Consider the following 22,181-nt stretch of genomic DNA (forward strand, 5'->3'; position numbering starts at 1 on the left):
ATGATTCTTACACCAAAGCATGAACAAGAAACATTTCCCCATAAATGAGATGTAAACTGTAAAACTAACCTTTAAAGCAAATATATTTAAAAAGGAATCTAGTCCTCTTAACATTGTGCAATTTATTAACTTTATGCACTGGTTATGTAGCTATACAAAGCCTGTCTATGACTCAATAGGTTTATCATCAAGTTTCCCAAGGGTGTGAACAAACAGAGGTAACAAGAAAGAAGAATAAATAAAGAACAGGCTTTGCTTCATTTGGGTAGTGGCAAGAAAGTCCAACAGTAGCAGTTTGTTCAGCACCTGCATTCACTGCACATTCTTCTCACCATGGAGAAAGTGATCACTCTAAAGGAGAAAATAAAGACACTTCCTCAACTAAAAAAGGAGAACTTCAATCCAAAAACATGGATGAAATCAGAAACTGTAAAAGGTTTTAAAGACTTTATAATGCGCAAGGAGTTTGACACAGAGATGGACACCAGTTTTGACAATGTAGAGATGTGTAAGTAATACTTTTTCCTAAATTAAAATATTTTATTAACTGTTACATTCAATTAAATAAATAAGCACATAAGCATAATACAAATAATTAGAATTGAAATGTTAATCAATTTATTATTATGGTATAATTTATATTTTAATCATATATTTTTGTGTGTGTGTGGTCTTAGTCATATTTTGACTTTCACATATGTATGTAAGAAAACAATTATAATAATAATAAAAACGTTTTTCACAACTTGTCCTACCTTAATAAGTATTCCTAAATAGTACAGTGAAGTGAATCTTCAATAGTGAAATATGAAGCTGTGTGAGCAAAGCAATGTTTGTCAAAGGCAGACTTCCATGTGAACAGGGCTGGGTCACACTACAGTGAAGAGGTCAGCAGGAGTTATTACCCAACACTCTTTATATCACATATTTTTTTAACCTGCAACATTGTTCTCCCACCCAATACATCTATATAGTCTTCACCTTAAACAATGTATAAAATGGAAGTTAGTGCAGAATCTTCAGCAGACTATGGAAAAGAAGATAAACAGCTAAAAATGACTGAACTTGTTTATCAGACTCGCTCAGTGAGGATCTTCTGTGCACTGCATGCTAGAAAGCCACCTCCCACCTATTACCCAGCACACAAAGAAGAACAATTTGCCATTCTTTTGTTCATCACAAGATACAAAGTACCCTCCACCTGAACACAGCCTTCATGGCCAAATACTCTACTCTCTTCCAAATTAACCAGTCTGTGGAGCTTGCCATTTTACTGTGTGTGTCAAGGGGATATCAGTACAAGTTAAGTTATACAACAAGGCAGAATAAAGTGGTTGTGGCAACAAAAAATGGATCATGAAACCCCCCCTCAATATATATACTCCTAAATTTTCAATATTAGAATTCACATAAAAATGATACTGGGAAAGCAATATACATATGCACCTTAAATCAGAGCTCATGCAACTGCACTTATGATTAACCACAGTACAGCAGATTCAGTCTTTAGTTTTAGTTTTAGTTTTAGTTCAAGCTCCAAAATAAATCTCATCAAATCTACAGTAAAAAGATAAAAGATAAAAAAGTTATAAAAACAAATATATGACAAGATCAGAAAAACAATCCTAAGTCAAAAAATAAAAAAGCAGTCAGTCAAAGAATTTGAAGTAAATTCTGACAACTCTCAATTCAAGAGGAAATAGCATTTCTTAATTAAAACAACTAAATTGCTCCCTGCTCACAGGCTGTCCAACCAGAAAAATCTGTTTTTCCATTCAGTCTTCCAGTCAGTATCCAAGTCACATGCACAATACAGGGATGCAAAAGGAGGGCCTGACCAAGCCAGTTAATGTTGTCAGCATCCTCTGACAGCACATATGGTAAATTTTGTAAGTCGCCCTGGACAAGGGCGTCTGTTAAGAATAAATAAATAAATAAATAAATAAATAAATAATAATAATAATAATAATAATAATAATAATAATAATAATAATAATAATAATACATATCAGGGGGTTTATAGCTGTTTGTCTATCCCCTGTGTGAACATGGAGTGGGAGGACTTTTCTGATGCTGACACATAGGCCTACATAAGTCTATGGCAACATTGTTATTTAAGCTCAGAGAATCATATTGGTCTTACAGCAATTCCCACGTTTGCGGCTAATTGTGATATGAAGGAGAACTTACACTTTCCAAGTGAATCATAAACAAACTATCAAAAAAGATTGGGACAGCCTCAGACCACATTAATACAAAATTATCCCAGGTTACCCCATTTGTTTCCTGGCTTGTGGGTTTAATAGCTCCACTTTAAATGATTGGACTCTTCTTGTAACTTGAGATATTTGACACTCATAACATTTCTTCAGATCATGTTTGGGCCTACTTTGAATATCCTCTTTCTCTCATGCAGTGCTAGAAACTGAGAGAAGTTACATTGAAGCAGCTAAAAGAAATGATGTAGAGACCATGAAACTCCTTGAAAAGAATGTCAATGTTAATGCAAAGAATGCAGTAAGTACTGAATATGTATACTTCTACTTAGAGTGAAAGATGTACACTTGCCCCTTTAACAGTATTCAGACACCCTCTACTCATCATGATCATGAGAACTGAGAGGAATAATGCCATTGGGTTGGATCAATAATTACAAGATAAATGTTCACAAGCAAGGCCGTCATGCCATGATACCTAAACCAGCTGCATGTTCAATTTTTCTGTTTGTTTGTCAGCATCACCGCACAGCCCTCCATTATGCTGTTTCTGCAAACAATAATGAGGCAGTGGAGCTTCTGCTGAAACGCAGAGCAAAGCTGGATCTGGCTGACAAGGTGAGAAGGCAGACTGGGGGATGGCCAAGACCAGGGTTGTACTTACTGGGGCTGTGATGTACCAGAGCCAAGACATTGTCAGATATAAACATAAAGGGGTTAAAAAAATACAGACTACAGAAGTGACCTGTGTTTTAAAACTCAACAGAATCAGGAATTAAAATTCAAAGCGAAGCTACAGTGCTATTACTTCTATAACCTGTATTTGATTTAAACAAATTATCCATCACTTCAATCTACAGTATGGAATAACAGCTCTTCATCTGGCTGCATGGTTTGGGTGTCTGGACATCCTGAAGTTACTGGTCCATGGGGGAGCAGACCAGAAGATTGAGACTCAGGTTAGTTCATTCACTGACATACTTGACTCTAGATGTCAGAAGTATGTATTAATATGGTTGCCATGGTAGACAATGTGAACCCAAGACAGTTGACCTGGGATGGTGGTCCTGGACTGAGGACACTGACCTAGACTATTGGTGATATTGCAACAGAGAAGGCAATCATTAGGCCTTGTTTTAGGCCATGTATATTCTGATCCTGCATAGTGCTCTGAGGCAAGGTTCTAGCAAAATCTGATGAAGATTGATTGACAGACTGATGAGAATAGAGATGTTGTGCAGAATCTGCTTTGGACTGTTGTGCTTAAATGGGCAGTAGACAGTTCAGGGGTGATGTTTGTCATCTTCTCTTTACAGCAAGGACTGAATATAATGCACTGTGCTGCTATCAACAACCACACTGGCATTGTGAAATACATTGTTGATGACCTGCAGATGAAAGAGCTGGATAAGGAGGACCAGGTAAAACTGTGTTCAACCAAGGCCACCTCATCCTCTGTGTTAGAAAGTGGAGGAACAGCCTGCAACACGTGTCTATATTTATAAATGTATCTAGAATGTAGAATTCAACAAATAATATCGCATTAAATTCAGATGTTATATTTTTTTTTGGTGTATTTAGTATAGTGTTTCAGTTTATTGGTCAATATTATTAGGGTCGTGTTAATGCTAAACAATTGGAATTGACATGCAATTCTGTCACAGCTGTTCAGGTTTCCTTGTTTCTATAACTTCCATTAGTTGGAGGTTATGACATATTACTTCATTTTACAAAGCACACAACGTATTCCTATCAAATTTAAATTCATATTCCTATGGTTTCAGTTTTACCATGTAGATGCATTGTCCTTGTGGTTTAACTTCAAAAGAGGACTTCGTTTTCCAGGCAGGAAAGAGGCCATTTCACCTGGCAGCTGAGAACGGCTGTATGGAGATGCTAGAGATGTTGATGGATGAGTCTTATCAAATGTCAACAATGGAGGGAGACCAGGTCCGTTCACTAGAGCAGATAATAAATCATGTGTAGAGAATCTGAAACTTTTGTTTGTCAATGCAACACATGCCAAAGAGCCCTATAAACACCAAGTCATTGTGTAGACTGATTCAATGAAAAGGCTTGAAACAGACCTATGCGAGTCCAGACTGCAGTAGTAGTGAGGAGCGTGCCCTGCTCTGTGTTCCGCCCTGAGCCTCAGGTTGTTCTAGGCCTACTACTACTACAAATCTGAGAACTGAGGGCTTTTGTGCTGGCGTTCCAACAACAAGGCTTTTGCCTTTCCTGTTACTGCAACGAGCGAAGGCTCTACACAATGTAATACTTTTTTGTTTGTTTGTTTTGTTTTAAAGATACTTTACTAGTATTTTCATATTTATTTTAGTGAACAATGAATGAGTTGCTTGTATTTAGGAAAATTAACACTTATTAATACTGTATTATTAATTTTACATTTGCAGTAAACAACAATGGTTTAAAACTGTCTTCTGGATACATTCAGTTAAAATGTTGATATGCTGTCATTGTCTTTTTCTGTTTTTCAGGACAGTAACACACCATTGCATCTTGCGGCTAAAAATGGCTATCTAAATGTGATTGAGCTGCTGATGCAGACCATTGAAAACCAAAATCAAGTAAACAAGGTATTAATATTGTTTTATTTGGTAATATTAATGTAGTTTCATTTGTATTATAAATATAGATGATTTTTTCACCATATTTATACACCATCCATTTCATGTTCTGAAGTATCTGCAGACACTGTTCTTGTGATAGTTGAGGCATTGAGATTGAGGGTTGAAAACTGTCACATTTCTACTTCTTGACAGGGGAGTTCAGACACATAGATAAACATGTAAGTTTGTAAGGAAGAGTGACTTAGTGATGGATCTCCAGAATGATCTCTTTACGTTGTCTATTTTACATAGGTGGGAGAGACTGCCCTGTACTTGGCTGCAAATGGAGCGCATGAAGAGTGTGTGGAGGCATTGCTTGAAGCAGGCTGTGATGCCAACATTGTGACGGAAGTATGTCAGAACTGTATTCATTTTTATCAGGCTCTGGATTCCACTGTGGTGTTGTATACTGTATGATCAGCTCCTAATCCTTGCATATTATTTATTTGTAGATTTGTTGAATACAATATAATTGCAACATTATTTTAATTTTTAAAGGTCAAGATTGTCTAAAAAGACACAACAAAACTCATTACACCACTTTTTCCCTCAGCCTGGTTAGTTCAATTTAAATCCATTCCTTGGTCTTCGTTGACACACATTGTGTAAATCAAATGTAAGATTTGGCTCCAGAGTCTGACTCACCACACTCAATTAATCAATGCTGTAATTTTTATTTACATATATTTTTCTTCTTTTAATTTGTACAGGCTAAACACAGTGCATTGCATTCAGTGTCAGAAAAAGGTTACACATCTTTAGTGCAACTTCTTATTGAAAATGGTGCTGATATGAACTTTCAAAATGAGGTGAGTGTACATTTTCAAATTTTTTAAAGCACCTTTATTTATACTAATAAATATTTCACATATAATCTTTAACGCTGTCATTTTAATGTTTTGCGTTAAATTCACATACAAAACGGGGAAATGCAGTCATATTCCTGCAGGTTTTGTAGAGAGCTTCAGAAGCCTGGGAAACATTTAAACCTGCACTGAGAAGATAATAATGTATCTAGTTAAGTCATTGAGAGGTTAACATTTAATATTAAAGTACATTACTTTATTAGTAATATTTAAAGTAATTTTACAGTGAATGAGGGGAGTCACATGATGTGGACAACCCAAACAGACTCACTATCCTGAACTCCCACAGCAAGTTTACATAGCAGTTTAACAATGATATATGTATATTTTATAGCATTTTGTCCTTTGCACAATAATACACTTTCACAATTTGCCCCTGAATAACACTGATCCAGTAGCTGCTAAGCTTAATGACCTTTTTATCTTATATATGTATTCTTTTCCCCCAGCAAAGACTGTCACCCATCCACCTGGCTGTTATGAACAGTCATCTCCCTGTAATCTACACACTGATCAAGGCTGGCTGCGATGTTAATGTGACAGATGATGTGAGTACATCAGGAATCTGCCCCGGCTCCAGCTTTCCATAATTGGGGTGACAAAGAGACTTATTCTACTATAAGAAAGAAAGGAAGAGTACGACAAGTCTCCTTTGATTACATGTGTATGACTTTTAATGTTTTCATAGGTTCAAACCAATGATTTTACACATATTACACTGTAATGTGTGGCAGATGTTAACAGGCTTACGGCATTGTGCTTTTTATTTAAAAAAGTGATTATGCTAATGATATTTTTAACATAAGGTTTCTTCTTTTCTTTAGCAAAAGAGTGTGATAAAGAAGAATGTAGACAAATATAATTGTAACAAAATAAAACACTTTCACATGGCAAAAATTAAAAACACTAAACATATTTATTCAATTTGTATAAAGATCTGTGACTTCAGTTAAAGACAGTTATGTAACAATTCCTTCCGTAATAATACTCTTCCACCTTACTATATGCCTAAAGCCACACTTTTAATTGCTTGACCATCTATATCTGTATATATATGAAATTAAGTCCAAAAATGTTTAAACCTAAAAGGTGTATGTACTTTGTAAGCTACACATAATATTTTATACATTTTCTTCTCAGAGGAAGCAAAGTACTCTTCACATTGCTGTAGAACTGGGCAATGCAGACATAGTGGAGCTGATACTGAAAGCAGATGCTGACCTTACAATCCAGGACAAGGTAACCTGGGTAGAGAACCATATCCGTACAGCCTCATCCACAACAGAAAGAGCTTTGTAAGAGAAGCAGCAGAATGTCAGGCCACTCCAGTTCCGTTATGGAAATTATATGATAGTGAATAGCGAACAACAGACACAGATGGAGACATGGGGTGGGGGGGATGTAAGGGAACAAATCAGAAATTAAAAAAGATACGTCAGCCTGCAGAAGTAGTGCAGATGCTGGTGACAAGAATTGACTACATGAGCGGTGCAGAAGTGGGATCTGATTCACTGAGTGGTGGAGAATATCATTAATAACACTGTGATCATTTGGAAACAAATACTTGAAATAACATCAAGACTAACCTGACACCGAGAAGTGCTCAAAAAGTAATTTTGAAAGACTACCCTGTACATTTAACAAGACATTTCAAAGTAGAAACCTTTCTTATCCCCAAAATAAATTGGACCTGATTAGATTTTATAACTTCTTATAATACCAAGACGTATGCACCTGCTGTATTAAATACCATGAGATTTAAAATTTCTGGTGGAAACCCTACCTTCCTCTGAGGAGATAATATAGGGGACAAAGGAATCAATAAGAAATAAAAAGCAAACAACTTTAAAATTCACGAATTAAGGTAATACTCTGCACAGGTTGTGCAGCCTGTTATGAACATTGACTAGTCCTCACAGCAAAAGTCATTCTACAGCTTCAGCTATGGCATTTCCAGTATCTTATCTGTTTAATTGTTAATTGTTGTACAAGGGCTGTTAGAAAAATAGAACTTTGCCTGGATTTACAGAGTTGTCTGGACTTGACAAAGTTAACTTTGCGTGTGTTGTATGTACGTGTGTGTGTGTTTAAAGGTCCAGGCTATTTCTTAGAATTGCCATTGTTGTTTGGATTGCTTTGTCTGGTAAATCTCATTATATTACCAAAGGCCTAGGTTTGAGGCCAGTCATGTCTTTATACATTATGTTGATGGTTCTGCTTGGTAAGAGATCAGCTTGTCCTCCAAGAACATCTGATTAGACATTACATATTTTCAGATCTATATCTATAGTTATTAATGAAAAGGTTACTACATTACATTTAATCCAGTTTGCTTGTTTTCATGATCAATTTTGATTTGTTTAATCCAGTTATGAAATCAGGTCTAGTACATTCATGACAACCGTGTGACTTCTATCATGATATTTTACCTGAAGCCTATTGTTTTATGAATGACCAAAGGGAAAATGCCCTGAGTTTTCTTTTGCTTTCTGGGCTTCAGTCATCAGTTATTTTCTTTTTTTTGATATATAGTTAATTTTACATCTGCACCTGCACACAACCTGGCCAATGTTATTATAAGCAATTTTACGATAGTGGACATTTGTAGCAATGAACAGGATATTAATATAACTACCTTGACTACTCTAGAGATGCCTAAATTCATTTTTCTATTTGTTTAAACACCGCTGTGTTCTTTTATTTTTATCCACAGCAAAGTAAGACAGTTTTGGACGTTGCAGTGAGAGGGAACACAGTTATTATTGTGGACATGATCATTAAAGCAGAGAGATACTTTGAATGGAAGAAGGTAAATAAATGGTGTACAGATTTTGCCTTAAAGTCCTGCATTGGAGTTGAGTAGAACACAGTGAAATGTGAAATTACAGACTGAGAAATACAGATAGTGTATATAGGAATACTATAACTGTTTTTAAGATAGTAAGACAAATCAACAGCTTTTCTTTTATGATTATAGATTAAACTCCCCTCCCCCAATTTTTAATATGAATATGAGTACATTATCATGTTAAATTAAAATAAATCAATGCCATAATACCCCTAATTTTCAAATAATTGCATCTGAACTCAGCATACCAATTTTTAAATAATTCTTTTTTGTTACTAGATCATACAGAATTGAATTTGTCTTTGGAGAATTCAATTAAATGTCCACCTTTCTGTTGCTATAGACAGAACAATTATAAGAGGAGGATGAATTTATGTTAATTTCACAGTCCCCTGAAGAGATTGCTTCATAGTAAGGTCTCACTGTGAATTCTGGGAGTATAACAGCAGTGAAAGACGACAGTGGATGGATTTTAAACGTGTGCCTTTGGCAGTTTAGACTCACAGATAAATATGGTAAATCAGGTGTCCTTCCTGGAAATAATTGGCCAGGAAATAATTAGATTTTATTATCCTTTCAGGGGAATGCAGAATCTAATGAAACCCTTCACAGTGAATTTCCACTGACATTCAAATTAGACCACAAACCAGAGACCAAGCCAATCCGCACTACTATCTGGAATCTTGCCTACAATCTATTAAAGCCCAATGACTGGAAGAATCTGGCAAGGGTTTGGCACTTCACGGAGCACCAGATCAGAGCAATTGAAGAGCAGTGGGCAGGTAAGGAACCAACATACTGCCAGAAATGGCTTCTCTTAGCAAAATGCTGCACATGTCCTATTATAATTCAAAGTCCTAGACAAAGTGACCTGATAGCAACTATTATCCCTTATAATGTTTTCAAAAAGAAATGATACGTACAAATGAATTTCATATATCATAGTTTTGTTAATTAATATACTGCACCTGGCAATGTTGATAAGTTAAGGTATCTTTGAGAACATCCAAAATGGACTGTGAAGAAATTGATTCACATGGTAGCCTTGATGTAAGGGTTGGAGTCAATTTCAATTTTTCCATCCCAATTTCTTTGTCATGTATTTTTGTATTAAATTCCAATTGCACCAGAGCCTATTATGTCAATGGCAGCGAGAACTGGAATTGGAATTTGAAATGGACCCGAAAAAGGGAATTGGAATTGACACCAACCCTGACTCTCTCCGATTCTTGACTCACAATGTATACAACACTCTGTTAATCTTTTGTTATTTAGGGAATATTATGGAGCATATTTCACTCCACTTGTACTTTTCAGGCTGTCCCTTTTGCTAGAAACCAGTATAAAGATTTGAAATGGAATGGAGTTTTCCGGTGATCTGAAAATGGAGATGATAAAAACAAACAGTCTTAAAGTACTGTGCCATAAAGCAAAGAAAACCTACATATACAGTAAACATTTATCTCTAGGCCTCAAAAGTTACCAGGAACACGGACACCGGATGATATTGATATGGTTGCATGGAGCCCTGATAACAAACAGCTGTCCTGGCAAAGAGTTGTATGAAGGTCTGCTTTCTATTGGAAATAAAAGCGCAGCAGGTACGTTTATATTAAACAGAAGAATGTACAATTAAAACAGTAGCAGGTTTACTTCATCTTATAAAAAAAAAAAAAAGCACAATATGATCAGGTTTATATTATTAGGTATTGCCAAGTTAGGCAGTGTTACTAACCTACACTACTGCTACAATATCACATTCTATCACTAATACTTCATAGTAAGGTCAATGCTAATGCTAAATACTACTACTGCTCAGACTAACCCTAAAAATATCACTGTTACTAACCTCCATACTACCATACAAATATGAAATTCAAAATTATATTATACTATGTAAAGAGTACCATCACATGCAGACAAAGAGTCTTTGGATATTTTAAAAATTCTAATAGTTTTTTTCATTATTACTTTAAACAGACAAACTAAGAGTTGAAACCAGCGGCAAAGAACTGAAGAAATGCACAGTTTCTTGATTCCGAAGGCTTCCTAAAAACAACATGTTCTGCTGTGATGTGAAAACGCATTCTATGCATTTTACCCGGGCCACAAAACTAAAAAAAAAAAAAAGTAAAACAGTCTTATTCACTAAAGGAAAAAAATCAAACATCCCAGTGTAGCTGTTATAATACTTTATATCCATCATAAGATATATATGGCATGAGTCGTTCCATTTGGAATATCTGTGTCACAGGCAAAGACAGGGTTCTGCACCACTGCTGGAATCCAGGACTGTGAACAGTGGGCCTTTGTGTTGTTGCTCCATTAACTTCTGGAATCGAACAGGTTTGCATCAAGCATCTTCAAAATGCTTAGTCATTTCTTCCCAGCTCTTTCCCAGTAAGGTACCCATGCTTCTCAAGAAGTGCAATTACAACACTCAATGTATTGAATTCCCAGGGGAATGGTGCAAAGCTCTGAACTTAAACTCACATTCAACAGTCTCAAAACAGCCTGCTCGGATAAGAGTGAGTGAAACCTTCCCTGCCTCCTTACCTCTCCAACAATATAACATTTTTTGGGGTATTTAATTGATTAAACTTCAAATCTGATATTCTATATTACAAAAGAAAACATTGTATTCACGTTCTATTAGGAAAAACTGCTTTGTGGCTTCTTTGTTTCTTAAAAATAGCATGACCATAGATCAAAGCCATTCTAAATGAAGATCAATGATCTGGTCAGGATGCCAACCTGAAGGTGGCAGTGCAAGTCCACTTCCTCTGTGAAGTAACTGCTGCAAGTACAAGAAGAAAGAGCCTAGAGCTCTCAAGAGGTATGATTTTGTTTGTTTGTTTAAATGTTTTTAAATTTCAGATCCTGAATATCACAAATAGGATATTGAGAAACTTCTAGTTACCCAGCGAATATACCAAAGAAGGACAGGGGGGATGAAAGCACTGAAGCCAACTTTGATCGATCCTTATTGTTCTCTATTAGTGAGAGGCTGAGGAAGCTTGACAAGATCTATTCAATTATGTAATTGAACTGAAAACTGCAAGAAGTCTATTGATTGAAGATCTACATCAAGAATATACATAACGTAAGACAAAGTTACAAACCTCAGTGGGAGGTCTTCAAAAGAGTATCTGCATGACCTTAAGTGCCTGAGAATGAGAGAGAACCAATGTGTGCTATTTATGAATGAAGAAGAACATGAGATCTTTGACTTCGATTGGAGTGGCTGCCACAAAAAAGGAGTTGAAACATGTCAAGAACCCAGTAAACGAAAAATCATGTCATTGGGTGCATCATATTGGATGGGAAGGAAAAATAATGGCAAAATCTGAGCTCTATATTGAAAATATGTAAGTATGCGGTCTAGATTTGCAAACACAAATAATGTACTGGGATATGACTTACCTAGTGCTCAGTCTAAAAAGATAAAACAGGGAAATTGTAAAGACAACCAACCAAGGCAGAGCTGGCTGTAATTGAACTGATTTGCAATCCCAATCCTCAAGATGCTTGGATAAGTCTTCACCTATACATAAGGATTATAAATGTTTTCTCATTATCATAGTTGTTAATGTGAAACAGAACGTAACTATAAAATGTCTATTTTCTATTATGTCTATTTAAATAATGAGTTTTGTTCACACAAAGTCAGAAACATTCAATTTATTACAAGAATTAATTGGTTGTCATGGCTCCATTATTTAAAATGTAAACTGATGTACAAAAACATACTTCTTGAATACAAAAAAATAAATAATTAAAAGGTAAACATTAAAATCAAAAATTAGTAAGGAATACTGTAAATAGATTGTGCATGTAAAATGAAAGCTCACGATAAAACCGATTTATGGCTGCTCTCTAATGTAAAAAAATATATTTTAAATCATGTTTGAAATCAACACTTTATTTTTTCTCAAAATGATTTTCTGCGAATGTGCCAGTGCAGAGTGCTCTTGGATTTACTCTACAACCTTTATGGAGGACATGCCAGATAAGGTGTGCGGAGCTCTTCCCCTGCCCCTCCCTGCTGTGGAGGCGGACGAGTGCTGTGCTGACCTGGGAAACTTTGCAGCTGTGGCCTGACCAACAGTCAGCTAAAAAGAAGAAAAACAAGGAACATTCAAAATTAATTAAAGCTGCCCACATACAATGCTTTTTACTGGATTTTCACTGCTATAAACAGGCATACCTGTGTCACGGGATGATGACGCTCCACAATGATGGAGCTCATGGGCGGGGAGACCCCCATGATGCTCAGGCTGCTGGTCACCCTGCTGCTCTTCGTCCCCAGGTCCGAACGTCCGCTGATACGAGCCGTGATGGTCTTGCTGGCTTTCTGCTGGGCTGAAGTCACGACACGGGTAACAGGCTGCGGGAACCAAATCAGTCCATTTTTAAAAACTCACTGAAAATAGGGTTTTCAATGAACATATTGTTAAATAGAAAGCACTAGATAATGGGTAGCTGTTAAACTAGCTCATTATTTGGTTCAGAAAGTTTCTCATTTAAAATGTATAAAAATTATAAGCAATATATTTTTATGATTCACTCATTTCAAATTGAAAGCATTATATGTGAAAAACAATATAGGTTACAATTAAGTTCCAGTATTAAGTTTGAATAATACATATTTAGTTTAATTCCTAGTTCTTCCTATTCAGCTGTATTGTTATCATGCATCAAATTTGCTGCATTTTCCTTCACTGTGAAAGATATTGCATTGTCTTTGATCTTCAATTTAATAACATTCAACTCTTTATAGTTTGTTGTATATTTATGTCTTTTATCTTGTGATTACCTGAGATATGTTTGAATACACAAAACGTTAATGCAATGTTTATGAATACACAAAATATATTGGGGCATTAAAATATGATGTTGTTTAAAGTAATGCTGTTGTATTTCAGTGCTTTAAGCACTATTAAAATAACACAATTACCAGTTTGTGGGTAGACGCAGAGCCTGTTGGAGCTGTGTCATTGACAACAGTGGTTGAGGAAATGCCATCTGCTGTTCTGGATGGAGCACTACCAGATCCAAAATGGGAAATGAACTGGAATGAGACAGATACAGCACATACTGAAGAATGGCAAAGATACTGAACTCTTCCCACAACATGTTTATCAATTACCATATGCTTTTGTAGTACAATTTAAGTGTTCAAGATCTTAAAGATATTGTTGACACAGTGGAATTTGGAGTTTTCTTATTTTTAGCACAGAGACAAGAGTGGCATAGTTTCCTGTGACAAAGGAGTTATATCTAGTTAACCTTCCTGACCCAACCAAGTCTACCTGCTGTTCCTATACATTTAAGTCACTTCTAAATAATTCGCTCACGTCCAATATTGATCCACCTTTTTGACAAACTACATTCACGATACCCCTTGCATACTAACCACAGGCTCTGTGTCACTCAGTCCAGCTGGGGGGGGTGCAGGAGATTCAAAATGAACAGGACTGAAGTGGGCGGAGTCTGTTGGCTGAGGCTGAAAGTGAACTGATGACCTGGAGGTAGGCTCCTCCCTGGGGGGCTGAGTGTCTGTACAAACCAAGATTAAAACAAAAACAAATCAGAATACAAAATACAAAAGCAATATCTCATATACCAAGATCTGTGAAGTACACTCACACTCGGAATTAATAAGAAGGCCTTATTTACAAAATAATATAATTGTTTACTCCATTGGAGAGTTAAAAATACTTAAGATGAACTTACACATTTTAATTATAAAAATGAAAAGGATAAAAGACTGCATTAAAACAAAAACTGCGTAGGACTCTATAATTACAAACCATGCTCAGCCCTGCTCTCTCTGCCGTGAAACATGCTCATTGCCTCCATGTTCAAGGCACAAACTCCACGCATAAAGGCCTTCTTCATGGACTCTTCATATCGGTCTCTTTCTGAATGCAGCCTCTGGATCTCTGCTTTTGTGTTTTCCAGTGCTTCAGAGAGCTAAAATAGAAATGGTTAAAATTAATATCTTAGGCTCAAAATAGCCATTAAGGGCAACTGGGGAAGACTAGCTTAAAGACATACGACATAACGGGAAGAAAATGGCTTTTATTGGAGTATAGGCCCCTCTTTTTCCCCTCTTGTAACTAAACAATAACTATCCTTATCGGACTCTGGAAACTGCAGGAGAAACTAATTCTGTTTTCGAGCTGCTACATGACATGATCAGGTAACGCCATTTCTGCTTCACAGCAAGCAGCATCCTGGGCATTATACTATTAGCACAACATTTGAATGTTTCAGATAGCTGGTATCTACAAAAACCTCCTGAAAAATAGTATGTTTTTGCTTGCATCATAAAACATACAAGAATGGTCAATTATTGTTTTCACCCGATCTCATTTGAAAATGTGAATACATTAACAGTGCTTGCTGTGATTCTGTACGATCATCCTACAGTACAATAAATACTGAGCTGGCAACTTAATGTTACTATAAAATCCAGAATTAATTTTCAATTTAAACCCATGTTAGTGGAGATCATGGAAAACAAATATACCCTCAGTAGATACAGTTATGGTATGGAAAGCTACAAAAGGCTTTATTAGAGAAAGCACTTCCTTCTTTACTTATAAAACCAGCATTGGAACAAATTAATGCTGTAGAAAAACGCTGCCCATGCCTTACACATGTACAAAAAAATAACTACAATCTGTAGATCTAACCTTAATCCCAATAAAGATCATTTAAAATATTTTTTTCTAATTTGTTAAAATCCAGCTCTACTTTAGATAAAAAGGCTTACACAGATTTAATGAAAAATCAAAATCTTCAGTAACGATCTGAGACAGAGGCCTCAAATTTACCCAAGCAGGAACTTTTATACATTGAGGAACGAAAAAAGTCCATGAAGAAAATAACTTGAAATGGTTGAAATGAAAATGAAAAATGGTCGGAATGTCACACAATATGTTACAAACAGCTGCTTTCAGCACACTTTCATCATGACTTTCTACACTTACCTGGGCTAACTTTGCCTCATAGTCTGTGGATAACTGGACACAGACCTCCTCAGCTCTAGCCTGGCAAGCGCGCTCCACCCGCTCTCTCCAATTGTTCTCAATGACAGAGCGCCATGCTGCCCACACCCTCTTCTTCAACATCAGTCTGTAATGCTCATCTGCTAGACCACTTGCATAAGCCTGGAAAGGAAGATATGAGTTGTGGGACAAAAATCAAGTTATGTAAGTTCTCAGGTTTCATTGGATTTGGCAATATTGAATCAGACAGCGAAACTCTGAAGAATCAAGGCTTGCCTCTTCCCTGGCCTCAGAGTGCTGGATTCTCCACCGACTGAAAGTCCGCATCAGTTCCAGCTTCTCCCTCTGCCTCTCGATGCCACGGGTCAGGTTAGAGATCACCTAAACGAGACATTGCTTAAAAGCTTCATCACTGGTTAAGACAGTAAGGAAAGGACATTTACATTATTTAATGTACAAAGCTCAAGGCAGAACATGGAACATCTATACCTCATCTTTTCTCTGATTTGACGTCTCATAAGTATGCAGCAGATCCTTCAGACTGTCCATTTCTGTGGTTAAGCCAGCCATTTGGGCAGCATGCTTCTCCCGCTCGGTTTTCAATGCCAGTCTGTGTTGTTCAATAAAGGTCAGTTTCCACTTCTTCAACTCCATCATAACATTTTCCTGGAACAGAAGACTATATAGAACCATCTCCACAGATCCCTTATACTTTGGACTGCAACCCTGGAAAGCCATGCTATTGTGTATGTATAGTTAAAATAATGACTACTGGTCAAAAGTTTTAGAACACCTACATTTTTCCAGTTTTTATTGAACTGTACGCAGTTTAATGTCTCAATGTACTCTGAAATTAAAGCATAGAACAAATAATCAATTGGAGATAAAAAATAAATAATGGAATCGTTTTGTTTAACAAAATGTAACCCCTTAAACTGACAAACCCCCCTAGCACCAAATTCGTGTGCTTCTCTTTAATCCCATGTGTGCTCTTCACTGTTGTGTTGTTTGCCAAGTGTTTGGTATCCCATGAAAGCTGAGACTCTCATGTGAAGCATTCTCTAACCCCCCCCCCAATCTGCTCCATTCAGAAATTAGTATGTTTACTATTGCAAATAACAGTTTCATTCTGGAGTAAATCAGAATGGGCTTTATTCTCAGCACTGTTTGCCTCTTAAAAAAAAAAGATAAAGATAAATCCCACCTTTAGATTATTGCTCCAGATATCCAGTATATTCTCCATTCTATTCATATTTTCTTCAGTTACAAACATATCAGTGGCCAGAGTGATGGGGATCTCGGGAGTACTCTGTGAAGACATTGCTGATGGAGTATTCAAGTTGCCTGATTCAATATCAGAAACAACAGGACTTCTGGCGGACACTTCTCCACCTGGAGAAATAGAACACAAGACATTTGCATGACAAACAAATGTGGAATAATACATATAGGCTATGTTTCCATTTAATTTGCCATTTTAAAAAGGTTGACAGTGTTGACATCCTCTTATCAGCCCATAGCTCACAAATTCATATTTGTTTCTCCTTCAACAAAAAAACAAAAGCAGACAATCAAAAGAACATTACATCCCTAGTATTAACAAAATAAAATGCTGCTAATTAAAACATGTGAAATGAAGGCTTTCTGTTAGATTTACAGATTTGTGTTTAAGGAACACAAAATGTATACACAAATGGGCAATTTGCATGTATGGAGATAACTGAAACAAAAAAAAGTATAATAACAAAAAACAGATAAAGACATGTGTGGTCATAGAAAGCATGTTAAAATTGAATTGGGCTAGACACATTACAATAAGTAAGAAAGAGACACAGAGATAGATATATGAAAACAAAGCTTATATTAGAAAGTCTTGTCTGGATAAGTAATAATGGGATGAAAAAAACAATTCCAAGCATTTTGAGTTTCTCTAATGTTAAAAGAGCACAAGCCTATGGAAATTGTACCTGTGGAATTCTGAGAAAGGACACTCTCCCTCAAACTGGACGCTCTGCCATCTGCAGTCAGCTGAGAAGCATGCTGACTCTGCCGAAGGGCACTGGGATCAAACTTCGGAGTTATGACAGCGTATCGAAGCAGCTCTTCATATTCATCCTGCGAACCAGATAAACCTTTTTTAAAGGAGATATCTACTCTCCAAGGCCATTCTGCCTTGCTTTCTATTGTTTTAATTATAAAAATATGTTTAGCTAAATTATTGCAATATCTACGTGAAATGTAATGTGAAATAAAACTTATTTTAGCCATACAAACCAAATTAAGTATTTGATAAACAGTTTTTACTCACTGTACAACAAGTTCTGCTCATAGTGAATAAAATAAAAGACACAAAGGCCATGAAAATGACATACAGAAAATATTGAATGTAGCATTATCCTCTAAATATTTGAATCGCTATCAATATTGTATGCATCAATGCCATATCTGTCAAAGAGTTACATATAATTGTGAAGACATGATGTTCAAATGTATTTATGCTGGCAATCTGTATTTGCTGCAGCTCCTCAAGTCATGCCTCAGCACATGTGGACTGCTCTTCTCACTTCATACCGCAAAACACAGGGCGCGATATCAAGACTCAAGAAGCTGTTTAATTAAAAGTTTTAATTTTAAACACATAAGATAAGTAGGTAAACCACTGTACCTGCAACCCTGAAGAGACTGAACTGCCACGATCTGAATCTTTAGGTAAGACTGGACTGCTTGGTTCCCCTTCATCGGAGGACATCTATGTAAGAAACCAAACATTTATATTACACAAAAATGGCACAACGCAGCTGTATAATGATGTAATTTTAGTGTGTGCATTGAATGCAGTTACAAACTCTGAGCTCTAACTAAATACTAGAGGAATGACCTCACTGCTAGTGATGCCAGGCGGTGGCCACATGATTTACAGTTGCCATAGTGAAATAGTAAACAATGTAAATAGGATCCCACTGCAGATTAACAAGTTTTGAAGAAACGTCAGGTTAAATGTAATATTCACATTTATGGATTCCAGACTATTTCCATATGTATGTTCCAACTGTACAATTCTGTATTGAGTACAAAGGGTACTAACACATCTGGCCCACGTGAGACATGATCCCACCATCTTTTGATCACAAGTGGCACATGTTAACCACTTACCCACAAGCTACACATTGACCTTGAGATGACTCAGAAACTATGTTATTGTTACTTGTTTACATGGTGCAGTTCTCTTCATTAAGGACAAAATACTTTTTCCATTCATTGCCGTACAAGTCTCTTTTGACACATTTTTAAATGCAGTATATCAAGCGCAGGGTTTCCAAAACTGAGCCTGATCAGAGACCCCAAAAATATAAGAACATATTCTTCATTAAATGAATGGTAGTATTTATTTATTTCATACTGAAGTCAAAATAATCTAATATCAAACAGACATGTATTAAAAGTGATCAAATAAGAACATAAGAAGAACATAAGAAAGTTTACAAAAGAGAGGAGGCCATTCGAGCAATCGTGCTCATTTTGGTGTCCATTAATAACCCATCCAAGGATCCTATCCAGTCTATTTTTAAATGTTCCCACATTTTCCCAAATCTACCACATCGCTGGGGAGTTTGTTCCAGATTGTGACTACTCTCTGTAATGTAATGACATATATAAGGAAGAAATTCATTTATTATAATGTTATTTTGAAAGAGAAACTAAAATAGTATTAGAATTAGTATTTCAATCTTGCTAGTAAGTACATTATACGTGGAAATTACATCAAATGTATGTAGCGCTTATTGAGGCTGCAAAGTCATCATGATCATCATCTTATTCTAAACCATTAAGCAACATATAGGCACTGCTAATGTGGAATGGCCTGAGCTTCTCCAGCAAATCAGAGATCGGGTGTTTACAACTCACTGCTGTAGCACATGACAAATTATCAAGTGCTAAGCACATGATACTTTCACGCAAATTGAACCAAATCTGGGATGATTATGCGCAAACAGATCTGTGTGCGCAACTCTCTGCCTAGTCTCAACCGGAGTAAACGTCAGCTCACACACGCATACTCTGCCTTCAGGTGGCTCCGGTCATGACACTTTTTGGATGCCTAGATTACAAACAAGACGGCCTGCGAAAACGTAGCGTGGACACCTTTGGTAGAGAAACTGCACTCCCGACGAATCAAATATGAAGATAACGTTGAGAGCAATTATAACTACTAATCTCAGAAGCACAAACAGTCATGCAAACATAGCAGTATTCATAATACTTTATTGCAAAGTTTAATGAATTCATATGAAGTAGTATAACCAATTATAATAAATTAAAATAAATGAGCATTTTCACCGTTTGTTACGTGATCGTATCATTCACGGGAAAAATGAGTCTCGTACTAGGTGAGGATGTAATTTACACCCCAAGGCTAGGTGTCAGCAGCGCGTAGCCACCACCCAGCTAGAGCTACTCTTCAATGACTGTGAGGCTCTCTGTTCGTGTTATTGCAGCAAACTTTTCTGCAGTTCTGCACAATTCCACGAATCCCATTGGCGGAGCAGCGCAGATCTGCGCAGATCTGCGCCACACGAGCAAGACCAAGGTCTGCGTGACCAGGTGACGCTTCTTCCGGCTGCGTTCACACAACGTCGCGCATGGTGGCGGCATCCGGATACGGTCCTCACTGTACGTGCTACTGCCATCTAGGCTGGGTGTGTAAATAACACGTTTGACCAATCGAGTGTGCCTATGAATGACATCATAAATACGGCATTGTAATACAACGGTGAAAACAAAGGTTCCCTTGTTATTTTTATATTTTCGTCAGGCGGGATTTTATAGTAATGAATGACTTTAAATAATGTGTAGTTGGTATGATTGTGAGTTTCTTTTGAGATTATAAGAATTTCTCCCAACGACGTGTCCAATATTTGTGCCGTCTACGCAGAATGTGACGTAGGACGCAGAAGCACGTTTCGCCGATAAAGTCTCAAGAACATTGCCAATATCGGTAACTCAAAATAAGGAAATATTACAGCAAAACTATTGATTGGACACGTTTGCGATTGTTCACATCTTCCACCAGTTAAATAAAATATGTCGTTGGCTATTTCCCTGCATAATACTAGCCTGTAAGTGTAACTGTAATCGCAATCCCTTCTATTTACATATGCTATATACATTTGTTTTTTAATCTAAACATTTTCATAATTCTGTGTCCTCTGTACCAAATAACCAACATATCATTGTTTTATTCAATACAACATTTAAACAAAATGAATGGTTAAGATGATATGCAGATTGTCAGCTACAAGAACATTAAAAACACATAACAATTCAAAATAATCCGGGTGAAAAAACGTGCAGTTATAATACACATTCATACATTTTCCTGAAAATACCTCCTTAAATCGTAATCTGTAGTTACATTTCCCAAATAATGCATTTACGATATAACTAGCCAAGTTAGATAGTTGCATAAACTATACCCAGCAAAATAGTTCAACAACTACAATAAAGTTTGCGATAGTTCAATAACTAAAATAAATGATACGTATCGAAATATTCTATATGCGTTTTTAAAGGACATGTACTTGCGAATTTACATCAAATAAATAATCTACAATACAATACGCAATTTTGATTACACAAATTGCTTTAAAACATGACATGATGCATTCATTAAAACGTACTCAATGTGTATTTCCAAACGACTGTAAACATTTTTTTGCATATTTTATAATTACCTTTTAACATCGTATGTGTCACAGAATGTCTACAACCACTTCAGACTTTCACTTATTCCTTCGCAGTTTCAAACTGACACGCACATTAATATCGCACAACCTGATTGGCTACTGATACGGAACGTTTCTTTCTGCTCAGTCTAGACGCCGAGTTGTGATTGGACAGCATTACGGTTTCCACGGTTACGCAGTTGCAGGAACCAACGCTAGTGTTCTGTAATCAGCTGTGCCTTCACCTTGCGACGGTTTGACAATCTGTTACACAAAAGCATGATCATAAGTCTAAAGTAAACAGCAAAATGATTATTTATCAACTATATTTTAATTATAATAAAAATGCAAAATAATGTTTGCTAAATGCATTTCAAAATGTGTGTACTTGTACAGCTTTAGTCTAGAAAGTAGGCTATCACATCCTTTATGTGACATATGTGATTGAGTTGAATAAATATTGTTTATTAATCTGCACTTATATGTCAAATAAATGTTTCCAGAATAAGTTCAAAATAATTGGGATTTTAATGCTTCAAGGTCCATCTCAAATTGACCTATGGATCATGAAGCAAACTTCACTGAGTTTATTGCATTTAAACGTGAAAGATTTTTCAAAGGATTTGTTATATTATTTTCAAAGTTTGAAATTGCATATGTATTACTATTCATGTTTACATTAAAACGTTTGCCTTTCACCTGAGCAGATTTTATTTGTTTAACTGATCATCTAAGATAGAGAACCTCCAAACAATGCTTGCGTCTGAAGTGTCTTTTATGGAAAACATTTCTTTGCTGACAAGGAGAATTTGAAATGACTGTTCTGTATGTAAAAACGTGCAAACTGCTATTTTAACAATAACAGCTTCTTTGAGACTCACT

The 22,181-nt window shown here is 36.3% G+C and overlaps 2 protein-coding genes across 2 annotated transcripts; one reads left to right on the top strand and one right to left on the bottom strand.

Annotated features, from left to right (window-relative positions):
• The first annotated feature begins 275 nt into the window (after positions 1 to 275).
• ankdd1b (ankyrin repeat and death domain containing 1B) lies at positions 276 to 10,696 on the top strand. Its single transcript, XM_066711954.1, has 15 exons — positions 276 to 508; positions 2,417 to 2,517; positions 2,736 to 2,834; positions 3,077 to 3,175; positions 3,533 to 3,637; positions 4,062 to 4,166; positions 4,715 to 4,813; positions 5,099 to 5,197; positions 5,557 to 5,655; positions 6,162 to 6,260; positions 6,853 to 6,951; positions 8,426 to 8,521; positions 9,141 to 9,342; positions 10,030 to 10,161; positions 10,541 to 10,696. The coding sequence occupies exons 1-15, from the start codon at positions 334 to 336 to the stop codon at positions 10,594 to 10,596; spliced, it is 1,665 nt and encodes a 554-aa protein (XP_066568051.1). The 5' UTR covers positions 276 to 333; the 3' UTR covers positions 10,597 to 10,696.
• Positions 10,697 to 12,226: 1,530 nt separating this feature from the next.
• Positions 12,227 to 21,419, bottom strand: poc5 (POC5 centriolar protein homolog (Chlamydomonas)). The gene is made up of 12 exons (XM_066711955.1): positions 21,309 to 21,419; positions 18,242 to 18,325; positions 17,544 to 17,691; positions 16,781 to 16,968; positions 16,066 to 16,242; positions 15,853 to 15,957; positions 15,559 to 15,738; positions 14,374 to 14,536; positions 13,977 to 14,119; positions 13,518 to 13,631; positions 12,768 to 12,947; positions 12,227 to 12,672 (listed from the first exon to the last, which is right to left on the bottom strand). Exons 2-12 carry the CDS (start codon positions 18,323 to 18,325, stop codon positions 12,538 to 12,540), a joined length of 1,617 nt encoding a protein of 538 aa, XP_066568052.1. The 5' UTR covers positions 21,309 to 21,419; the 3' UTR covers positions 12,227 to 12,537.
• Between the last annotated feature and the right edge of the window lie 762 nt (positions 21,420 to 22,181).

The sequence above is a fragment of the Amia ocellicauda genome, chromosome 8, assembly GCF_036373705.1.
Source record: "Amia ocellicauda isolate fAmiCal2 chromosome 8, fAmiCal2.hap1, whole genome shotgun sequence".
Classification (NCBI taxonomy): Eukaryota; Metazoa; Chordata; class Actinopteri; order Amiiformes; family Amiidae; genus Amia; species Amia ocellicauda.

Bases quoted from the DNA above. Each gene is read 5' to 3' on its own strand.
- poc5 (XM_066711955.1), bottom strand. From the start codon at position 18,325: ATGTCCTCCGATGAAGGGGAACCAAGCAGTCCAGTCTTACCTAAAGAT. The intron at 14,537-15,558 runs GTAAGTGTAGAA...TTTCTATTTTAG, and splicing joins ATGAGGCAAAGTTAGCCCAG to CTCTCTGAAGCACTGGAAAA. The intron at 14,120-14,373 runs GTTTGTAATTAT...TGGTTTGTACAG, and splicing joins AGAGAGCAGGGCTGAGCATG to ACACTCAGCCCCCCAGGGAG.
- ankdd1b (XM_066711954.1), top strand. From the start codon at position 334: ATGGAGAAAGTGATCACTCTAAAGGAGAAAATAAAGACACTTCCTCAA. The intron at 5,656-6,161 runs GTGAGTGTACAT...CTTTTCCCCCAG, and splicing joins ATATGAACTTTCAAAATGAG to CAAAGACTGTCACCCATCCA. The intron at 6,261-6,852 runs GTGAGTACATCA...TTTTCTTCTCAG, and splicing joins ATGTTAATGTGACAGATGAT to AGGAAGCAAAGTACTCTTCA.